Source organism: Rhincodon typus, chromosome 9 (genome assembly GCF_021869965.1).
Source record: "Rhincodon typus isolate 14 chromosome 9, sRhiTyp1.1, whole genome shotgun sequence".
In the NCBI taxonomy this organism is placed as follows: Eukaryota; Metazoa; Chordata; class Chondrichthyes; order Orectolobiformes; family Rhincodontidae; genus Rhincodon; species Rhincodon typus.
Window position 1 is genome coordinate 75,188,541 of NC_063340.1, and position 11,846 is coordinate 75,200,386.

At 37.3% G+C, this 11,846-nt stretch overlaps 1 protein-coding gene across 1 annotated transcript in view; it reads right to left on the minus strand.

Moving 5' to 3' along the window:
- Nucleotides 1-11,846, minus strand: part of LOC125484080 (zinc transporter 6-like) — a 53,524-nt gene that overhangs the window by 10,405 nt on the left and 31,273 nt on the right. Inside the window, exon 3 of the mRNA XM_048601356.1 lies at nucleotides 610-696. Within this exon, the coding sequence (XP_048457313.1) occupies nucleotides 610-696 (87 nt within the window). The remainder of the gene's footprint in view (nucleotides 1-609; nucleotides 697-11,846) is intronic.

The window sequence follows — 11,846 nt, forward strand, 5'->3', positions numbered from 1 at the left end:
TTTCATTTATAAGTTGCTGTCAATTTTACATGGCAATGGAGAAAAGTGTTAACATGGAAACATAGTAAATAGAAGCAGAAGTAGGCTATTCAGCCCTTTGAGTCTGCTCGACCATTCACGAAGATCATCCAACTCAAGAGACTGTTTCCTTACATCCTCGTACCCTTTGATCCCTTTAGGTCCAAATGCTATTTTCAAAACCTTCTTGAAATCATGCAATTTTGTGAATTCCACAGGTTCACCACTGTTTGGGTGAGGAAATTTCTCCTCAGCTTAGTCCTAAACTGTTTTCTCCATATCTTCAGACTGTGACCTCTGATTCTGTTGATTGCTTTGTCATCATTACAACCAATAACTCTCAGACAATGTTCAACGTTTACATTCCCAGAAATGCTGTTATTGAGACAGTTAGGTTACAGCATAGTCTCTCATTCCAAATTACTCATTAATGATATGGGTTTCACAAATGAAAATGTGTTCTACTTTGAGTAAAATTTGATTATCAATAGCTTGTCCTGTAACCTATACAATTACAGAAGAGATAAACATTTTAAATCAACACAACCATTAATGACTAGGTATAAGTTATTTTTTTTAAATAGTACTTACCCGCCTATCAGCTGACACCAGCAGAAATTCTTGGGTAAACTTTCCACCAAGAGATCTGTGCGTTTTGTGGAAAGGATGAATCGTACCCTTTTCAAAAACAAAATCAATTTTAAATATCAACATATCTTCATAGCAGAGAAACACACTGACTTCACCACATAATCAATGCTGACACTCCAGTACATCACTAAGAGGGTGCTTTATGGTCAGAAGTGCTAGCTTTCAGATATGAAGTTAAACTGAAGCTCACCTAGTCGAGGTGCACCAAAGAATTCCACTGCATTATTCAAACAGACAGCCCTGATTAATATCCCTTCCTCAACCAAAAACAGAGTAACCAATCCAATATTGCACACATGAACCTCTCTGAAATGTACAAATGAGCACGACATTTCAAACTGACAAAGCATAGAAAAAAAGCAGTTAACTGTATCTGCTAACCCAAGTGCTCAATCTTCTGTATAATCTAAATAGAAGTTAACCCTTCATGTGACAAATTTAACCATATTAAAAATAAATCAAGGTAGAGCTTTCTTTTAAGTTTGTGCTAGCTCTTTCATCTCAACCCTAGTGAAACTAGGAAACCAGTGGAAAACAGTAAGGGATTTTAAACACAAGTTATGTCAAAAATTAGTTTCCAGCAACTCTAAATGCTGTTTCCAAAATCATTTTGCCCAAAACCAGCTTCACGCCAAAATTGAAATAATGACGACAGAAAATGCTTCACTGATTCTGGATGCTGTAGACGGTCGGTACTTGGACCCCATTACCTTAGGCACGTGGGAACATCTGTCTCATTTTAAAACTTTTCACATATTAAACATTATTTAATTTACTAGGAAACTGACTAGTCTTTTCAGTTAGTGAAGGTTAAAATGAAGGTGGAGGCAGACAGAATGAACCCATTTCCAGTTTTATTGAAAATACTGTATAATGTTACTACTCTTGGATACAATGAACTTTTTTTAATGTGAAGAAATATTACAGAACTATGCTTTATTCATGGGAAATGTTAATGTTTGTATTTATGAAAATGAATTTCAGCAGAAACTGAAACTGTATCTGAGCCAGCGTGACTTGTAATCTAAAAATGCAATCATGTTACATCCATAAACTTTCTTAATACTGACCATTGATGTACTTGTTTTTTGTCAATTCACAAAGTAGGTAAACTATCTCGCAAAAAAAAAAATTAAGAAATGAAATGACAATATACTTGTCTTTATTTGAGCTGCGGTTAAAAGCATGTACTATCTGATTTTCAGCTAAACTTCAGTATTAACGGTACATAACAATTGGGGTTATGAAAACTGAAATTGCAATCAGATTACAGTAGCAACTTTCTTTGCTACTTCTAACTTACTATCGCTATGCATTGTACATGAAATGCCTTTAAGCAAAAGAACAATAACAAAATCAAATTATAGCCATTTATTTATTAATAATGAAAAACAGTTTTCCATTTTCTCAATAAACCTACATGATAATTCAGAGGAAGTAGTTTAAAATTTAGTGAGATGAAAGATGAACCCAGGAATTACTGTGGCTCATGCAACCACAAATGAGTTTGGAGTGAGGGTGGATGGATAATTTATTACATACATATAGATCTAAAAAATGAATGAATGCTTTAAACCAGAATCCAAAATTTTCCAGATTACAAATTATGTTCACTTATCACTGAAAACCTACACCAATTGGAGAGATTACTAGGAGGCATAATAAATAATGGTCATTAACTGAAACACTATCCTACTAATACAGAACACTGTATCCATTAAAGTCGAAAAGTTATGAAGTCTACCGTACAACATGTGCAAGCAAGATTCCATGCATTGACTACCTGTAATGGAGATTTTTCAGTGACATTTCAATTTGCTATACATAGAGTAGCTCTTTTGTTGTCAGCTTACATCCCCTGTCACTCTAGCAGAGGCTGACACAAATTACTGGGCTTCATAGAACACAGAAGATACATTATTTTGACTGCTGTTGTAAAGGGGTACATCTTACACTTTATCTGTGACTGAGAAACAGAGTTGCTCTCTGAGTGACCCTTCAAGTTTAGAAAAACCTTTGTGCCTATCAAACAGGAAAATATAATTAAATACGTTTCAAAATTACATAGGGTTTAACATCAAATAACTAAGTCAAACACAATAGGACACATAGGAAGGAAAAGTTGAGAAGAGATTTTAATGCATTAATTGTACAGATTTTCTGTAAAGCAAAAAAGGATAACCCTGCAAACAACAACTTTAATTCAGTCAGCTTTAAACTCTAGAACTCACTGAGCTAATAACAAGAGGCATTTACATTTTAGTACCAGAGGGCTACAAAACCAATATACAAGCTATGTTTATGGGCTTCTGAACATGGATTAAAATTTAAGCTAAGAATCAACTGGGTACTCTGAAACAAATGATTAAAAATTAGAAATTCTCGGGTCACCCACATACTGCAACTAATTCAATGGCTCTTGACATGGTTACCCTTCATTTGGATTACTTGGTTTGAACTAAACAGTCTGCATCAATGTTACGTTGAGGTTTTGTGCAGTCATGAAATATGAAAGGCAACTGGACTAAAATTTCAAAAGACAGTTTAGCAGAATTAAAAGAAAGTATGAGCCTGAAGAACATTATTTAAGATATATCATAATCTCATTCTATTCTTAAACTTGACAACAGAAATGATAAGTCTTTAAAGTGCTTGCATGTTCAACTTCTCTCTTACCTTCAGACAAATTTGACTATGCTTTCATTTCTTTCCCACTCCAAGCAATCTCAGCATTCACTTTTCTTCATTAAAAGGGCTGCTCATATCATTCATCATTTCTCAAAGTGAACGAATACCCTGGCCCATTGTGGGCATGCAAGAGATTCATACATTAATGTATTGGTTCATAAGCACAGCCAGCAGTTAACATGAAGCAAATGCCATATATTTGATACTTTATCCTATTAATTAGTAAAATTCAGAAACATACCCAAGCATTTTGCTGAAAACAGAGTCTCACTAAACTGCCCAACTAGAGGTACATTAAAGGGGATTTAAGGAATATCCAAAGTATACTGCAGCACCTTGTCAAAACTTGTCAGTCTGAATTACTTTTTACATTAATTTAGTTCTGGGATGATTGGTTGATGGGAGACATGGTATGGCCCCACAAACTTTGAATTCTCTGAAAAGCATAAGCAAATTCTCAATTAAATAAGGATGGACATTTTAGAAACTGGAAAAGAGAAACTTCTCAAATAACATCTGTAAAAAACACAGATATTACTGGAAAAATTCAGGTCCAGCAGCATCTGTAGAAAGGGAAACAGAGTTAACATTGGGTCTGGTAACGACTCTTCCTCAGAACTGAAAGGTATTGGCACTTTTTGACAGTTCCCAGGTTACAATCTGGTTCCATTCTGGAGTCCATTCGCAAGTCAATTTGTACACAAGTTGGAACACAATGCAGGACAATATAAGTAGCCACTTGTAAGTACAGGAAATGTTTCTATGTCAGACCTTTAAAATTATCCCTGTATGGAATCATGTTCGTAAACTGCATGTTTGTAAATCAGGGACCTCCAGTGTACTTTTGACAAAGATTGAGGCCCAGTGCAAAAGACAAATGGGTTTCTAATGGTGAATAGGGAAAAATATGTTAAATGGGTGAAAACTAAAATCAGAAAGAGGCAGAATTGGTCCTAATTACTAAGTAAACATGACCAGGCTGTGGCGGGGGGAGGGGGGGGAAGGTTGGTTTTGATGGTGGCATGGCATTAAGAGAAGAGAATAAAAGAAAAATGAAGAACAGATATAATGTAGTCAGTTTCTAAAGTTATGAAATTCAATATCGAGACCTCAAGGCTGCAAAGAGCGTAAGCAGAAAATGATGCATTGCTCCCCGAGCTTGCATCGTGATTCATTGGAATGTTAAAGCAGGCCCAGGACAGTAATGTTAACATAACAGCAAGATGGTTTATTGGAATGGCAAGCAACTGGAAGGTCAAAATCATTTTTACAGATGGAGCAGAGGCATTTAGCAAAGCAGGCACCTAATTTGCCTCTGATCTTGCCAATGTAAAAGAGACCAGAATGTGAGCAGTGAATGCTATAGACTAGATTGAAAAATGTACAAGCAAAATACTGCATCACCTGAAAGATGTGTTTGGGACCTTGAACAATGGAGAGGGAATAAATGAATGGCAAGCGTTACATCTTCTGCAATTACATATGAAGGTGCCATGGGGAAGTCAAGAAGAGTTAGGAGCAATGAAAGACTGGACCAGGGTGTCACAGAGGAAGTGGCCCCTGTGGAACGTCGTCAAATGAAGGGGGTTGTGGCACTTTGCCAGAAATGGCAGAGAATGATCCTTTGAATATGGAGACAAGAGGGGTGGAAAGCAAGGACAAGGGAAACCCTAACATTGTTCTGGGAAAGAGGCGGCAGGATGAAGGCCAAAGTATGAGGGATGGGTCAGACATGGCTGAAGGCCCTGTCACGCATAATTGGGAGGGGACTTCTCAGATAAGTGAAAAGGAAGTAGCCTGGTGGAAGGTGGCATCATCAGAACAAATGCAACAGAGAATGGATAGGAATCCTTGCAGGTGTGCGGAGATTTTGTCAAGCTAGCTGCAGGAGTTATTGAATGGATACTGATGGACAGCCTATTCTCAGAAATAGAAACAATGAAATTAAGGAAAGGAAGGATAGAGTCAGATGGAACAGGTGAAGGTGAAAGAAGGATGGAAGGTCAAAGCAAAACAGATTGATTTTCCAATTCCAGACAACAGCTGGAAGCATAACTGAACACATCATTGGTGCATCAGAGAAAGACTTGCGAACTTTGTGGCTTTGTACTGTCCTCAATACAATTTTTGAAATTCTTAAAAGTCTGTAGTCTCTTAATGTGGATCACCAAACAGAAGAGCAGTGACACAAATAAACTTGAAAAATTCAGAAATCGTGGCCTTCAGTCCTCACTCATTCAATTATCCACATTGTGTTATTAACACCAGATGCTGGAAATACAGAAACAAATTGCAAGTTTAATTATTAACCTGGTTATTAGCATATGACATATATATGAATGTATGTATAGCAGTGGAAAAGTTTTTCACTGTATTCTACTGTTTTTCTCACTGTAAAATACATGTGACAATAAAATCATTCATTCAATGTTAGCTCTGACCCTCTTTCCACCTGCTTAGTTTTTCCACCAATTTCTGATTTTATTTCAGATTTTCAGTTTTCACAGTATTTTGAATTTATTTGAGCATTTAAATTTTCCTTGCCAGAGACTGCTTTAAAAATGTGATAGAAATAGCAAAAACTATCTGAACAATAATTTAGGGGTGGGCTGAAAGAATGAATTGTCTTGGAGAAACATTCTGTACAAATATGTGCTGCTGCTCTTAAAAATTGAGGTGGTTTAGATACAAAAAACTTCAAAAAGATGGAATGGCAAAAACAAGTGAACTACTCGTACAGTAGGGAAAAATGAACAAAATATTTCAATATACATGCATAACAGCTTTGAGTTAAAGGCCAGACAACAGAAATATTAATTTATCCCATGATAACACTTTAGAGTATTTCTTATACCATGGATTATTTTAGCATAAGCACCAAATCATTTCAATACTAGTTATGAAAGTCACAAATATGTACAAAGCACTTGTGACTCACTATGCACAATGTGGCCACCTCTCCACACCTGCAGCTTTCAATCCAACAGTTATCTATGGGCAAGCATGAAGTATTTCAGAATCTGACAATAGCTATGATAATTACTAATTAACATTAATATGAAACAAATAGCTAAAATAGGGCAGGAACAAAGAGTGGCAAAAAAAGGAAGACAACGGCCAATTTTCTTATTGGCAGAAGCAATTGGCTGCTCCTAATGTGTCCCCAACTTACTGGCTCCACTTCAAGGCTATCTTTTACTCCCACCCGCACTATATTACACTAACTTTTCACCAATTTTTTACACTTCCTCATTTCATTATACATGTGTAATGCGAAATTATTATATCAGATGCAGTACTTTTCTTCCTTGGAACTGATGAATGAAAATACAAGAGCGAGCTGCATTTCTCAAGTCAGTGAGTTTTCCAATGGACCCACCTAGTGGTCAAGGCCTGGATTTTCTGCCTCTGTCTTTTATTACGTGTGTCAAACAATATGTTCTAGAGCAATTTCAGACTACCGTCTTTCTAACAACAGTGCCATAAGTATAGTGAGGATTGAGCAGAAAATTAAGCCACTCTATTTTAAATTATGCCCATTATATAAACTTGCTCTAACATGAAGACTAGATATGGTTTTTCTTGCTAATTTTAAAACTCCCACAGTTGATCAATTTTTGAAGAAATATTCTATATTCTAGTATTCTAAATATGAGATAAGAACATAGAAAAAGTCCAGGTCATTTGACCCTTTGTGCCTGCTCCCATTCAATATGGTAGCGGCTGGTCATCCAATTCAGTATCCAATTCCTGCTCTCTCTGCCAGAAAATTCCAAAGGCACACCAATCTTTGGGTGAGCAAATTTCTCATCTCAGTCCTAAACAGCCTACCCTATATCCTTCAATTGTAATCCCTAGTTCTGGATTCCCCGGTTTTTGAGATCATCCTTCTTGAATGCATCCTTTCTAGACCTGTTAGAATTTTATAGGTTTCTATGAGACACCCCCTCATTCTTCTAAACTCCAATGAATATAGTCCTAACGAATCCAGTCTCTCTTCATGTCAGTCCTGCCATCCAAGGAATCACTTTGATAAACCTCTGTTGTTCTCCCTTTATAACCAGAACATGCTGCATTAAATAAGGATTAGAAATCTGCACAGAATACTCTAGGTCTGGTCTCACCAAGACCTTGTACAACTGCAGCTAGATATCCCTGCTCCTGTACTCTTATCTTCTCACTATGAAGACTAACATACCATTTGCCTTCGTCGTCGGCTGCTGTACCAGTATTCTTACTTTCAGTGGCTGGTGTATAAAGACATCCAGGTCTCATTGCACTCCCCCCTTTTCCAATCTATCACCATTCAGATAATAATCTGCCTTCCTGTTTTTGCTACCGAAGTGAATAATCACACATTTATTTGCTTACTCATTCAAATTGTCCAAATCACACATGAAGCATCCCTACATCCTTCTCACAGTTAACATTCTCACCCAGGTCTGTGTCGTCTATAAATGTGGAGAAATTACATTTAGTTCCCTCATCTAAATCAATCATTTACATATTGTGAATAGCTGGGATCCCAGCACTGATCTCGGAGGTACCCCACTAGACAATGACTGCCAAAGAAAATATATTTTTAAAATCTCAAATTGATATTGAATGGGATGACTACAATGAGCACCAACACACACAGTGAAAATGGATTCAATCCATTAAGTTTCTGATTTAGTCCAAATGACAAAAAGACGACAATCTGGCCAATTGTCAAATTGCTATAGAAAGTTTACAGAAATATCAGGGGTGAAGTTATTACATATTCTTACCCATGCTGGTACCTGATAAATTCGAGTTTTGGGATGGTAGGTTACCCACCTGCTTAACTATAGTCAAGCATGTTGTAACATTTTACAACATTGAATTACCATACAAATGAAAATTTGTTACTTTAGAATTAACATTGAGTTTCTAATACTTGAACAAATCAAGGGAGAAAATAAGTTTGAGACACATAACGACTTAAAAAAAAAGCCTATATCTGCACTTGCTAATGCAGCACTGAAGATATTTTATCCATTCTTTCCACTGGTTGCAGTCATATCTGACACACAAGATGATGGTTGTAGTTGTTGGAGGTCAGTCACCTTAGTTCCAGGATATCTTTGCAGGAGCTGCTAAGAGTGCTGTCCTAGACCCAGTCACCTTCAGCTGCTTCATCAATGACCTACCCTCCATCATAAAGTCAGAAATGGGGATGTTCACCGATGATTGCACAATGCACAGCACCATTCACAAGTTTCAGATACAGACGCAGTTAATGTTTAAATGCGAGAAGCCCTGAACAAGATTTAGACTTAGGCTGACAAGTGGTAACTCACATTCACACCACTCAAATGCCAGGCAATGACCATCTCCAATAAGAGACAATCTAACCACTGCCCCTCGACATTCAATGGCATTACCATCACTTAATCCCTCACTATCCACATCCTGGGGGGGTTTCCATGGAGCAGAAACTCAATTGGACTCATCATACAAATACAGTGGCTACAAGAACAGGTCAGAGACTTGGAATACTGTGAAGAATAAATTTCCACCTGACTCTCCAAAGCCTGTCCACCATTTAGAAGGCACAAGTCAAAAGTGTGATGGAACATTCCTCACTTTCCTGGATGAGTACAGTTCCAATGACATTTCCCTCTCTAACGCATTGTGGGTATACCTACAGCACATAGACTGCAGTAATTCAAGAACACAGATTAACACCACGTTCTTATTGGTAATTCAGGATAGGCAATAAATGCTGGCTCAGCCAGCAACACCCACATCTCACAGGTCAATGAAAAAAAAAAGATGTGGGCAGAATTCCACACTATCCTTGGACATCGGTACAAACAACTATGACCTAGAATTAACTGCTTAGATTCAAACTTTGGGACCAATGAAAAAATGGAGTTGAAGTACAATAGACGATAAAGGCTTACCCGATAGACACCACAGATATTCTGTGTTAACAACACAAATTTTTTCATGAGTAATTGGAAACAACAAACTCTTTTAAAAGAGACAATACATCCTTTAGTGTTCTTCTGACTAACTTTTATTTGGCCAAGATTTAAGGTTTGATACTCTGCAGAATATCAGAGTATGCAGATACTCTGTACGCAAACTTTTTTTTTGCATGCTTGGAGAGATCATGAGTGTGTTGTTTCTCCATTAGTGAGAGTTAGTTATATTTGTAGGGTACATTTTAAACCATTTGTTAATAATTTCTGCATCTTTGCTGGAAAGAGTTTCAGCAAAAGAATTGATTCTTTAGAGTCATAAAGGTGTACAGCATGGAAACAGGCCCTTTGCCCCAACCCATCCATGCTAAGTAGGTTTCCTAAATTGAACTAGTCCCATTTGCCTGATTTGGCCCATATCCCTCTAAATCTTTCCTATTCATGTAAACGTCCAAATGTCTTTTAAATGTTGTAATTGTACCCGCCTCTACCATTTCTGGCAGCTCATTCCACATATACACCACTGTGTGTGTGTGAAAAAGTTGCCCCTGAGATTTCTTAATTTAAGTATTTTGGCTGGCCTACTCCTTACACCATGTTGTACAAAGTGAAGCATTATAAGCTGGTCCAATGTTGACCATGGAGCAATTGCCAATTGTCATAAATACTCAAAAGGTTCACTCACGTCCTTTAGGGAAGAAAATAGACCACTCTAGGCTCATGGCAATGTGGTTGACTCTGAAATGACTAAGCCAATGAAACTAAGGGCAATTAAAGATGGACAATAAATATTAGCCCAGCCAGCAACAATCACATTCTATGAATGAACTTAAAAAAAACTATCTATTCATTAAGTTGGCAATATCAACTCCCTTTTAAATTTGAACTCTTGCCATCAACTCAGGAGTGAGTGAAGAGTGAAACCTCTGGTGGCTTGGTCAAACACCAGGAACGAAAGCCCTAACCACATCCTGCCCTCTCTAGCTAGTAGAACCAAGGTAGCATCTCAATTATTGTCTAGTTGAGGTCCACAACATTACCACCATAAATCAGATTAAATCCAGAACTTCTAGCCTTGTAGATAGGAGACATTTCAACTAAGTATGCTGGTAGTGGAAGAGAGGGAGGAAATTTAGGCTGGTGGATAAGGTGCTGATCAGTGTCCACTATGGTGCTGTTATTATAGGTGTGTGTATTGAGACAAGTGTATTTCATGATCATACCAATTTGTTCCTTGCAAGTGGTGGTTAGATTTTGCAATGTTATGTTAACCATGCTGCTATACCCAGGAATACCTAGCTTCTGAACTGCTCTTTGCTGTGACATTTACATGGCTGGTCCACAGAAAGATCATGAGTAGGAGTTTGAGAAGTCAGGTGGTGATGCTGATGGCTTTGAAAAACAGGTTCAGTACTTGATGAGACAAAGCTATTTACAACATCAGCTATCATGCAAACCACAAAAGGAAGTCAAGTACTCCCCAGTTTTGCACAGCAGGAAGTAGATCTCATGGATGAGGCAGAAATAGAAGAAAAACTAAAGAGGAGACAAGTAGTTTCAGGGTTAGGGTAAGATGAAAATTAGACGATACCTAGACTTGGCGGACGAACAGAAGTGGGTAAAAGCAGAGGCTGCTGAACATGGCTTCAATCTTAGTGATGAAGTAGTCTGTTGTGTAAGAGGAAAGTGAAGAAATGGTTAAATGCAGCAGTTATCCTTGTTCTGCAGAATGGCTGAACCAGATGCATGTCTAAGGTCTTCGGGGAGTGAGGTGACATACACTTTTCTTAAGTGACAAAGGGCAGAGGTGGCATTGAGCCGATGCATGTTACAGAAGTCTTGTGACAACTGCAGTGTGCAGGAGACCTTATTCAGCACTCATGTACAAAATGAAGATTTAGTTTAATCTCATAAGATTAAGGTTTTTGTATTCTTTTGGCTCATTGACATGAATTTTATAGATATGAATCTAAGTTAGAAATAACCACATTTATTCCCAGGATGCTTTAGGGTTTCTGCATTAGCACACAATTGCTGATTGTTTATTTTCTGTCAAGTAGGAGGATAGTTGACTTCCTTTTTGTTGCCACAGTGTGAAGTATGATGCAGTGCAAAGTACCAAAACAACTTATCTAGCTTTTTGTATAGGGCCTCTCTTTTCTAAGGGTTTTATTTACAATAATTATTCTCATATGATAATCAATCACCTAGATTGTGAGAGATAGTCAAAAGACCTATGAAGATCTTCAACTTCCCTTCCTGATTTGTAGAGAGACAGGAATGAAAAGAACTGAAGTTTATATCACTACTTGAGGTAGAACTAGGTTAACTATAATTATTTCTTTGTACAATTGCTGCTTAAAGACTCTGAGCATGTCAGTATTTGGTGAAACACAAGGTTAAATTGCATAACACATTTGGAGTCAGATATATAATTATCTTACAAGCATCAATAACAAGGTACTGAAGTTGAGTGTGGCTTGGATGAACATTTTTGTCCATAGGGAAGATGAAAGAAGTAAAATATGGATGTTGTGGAAC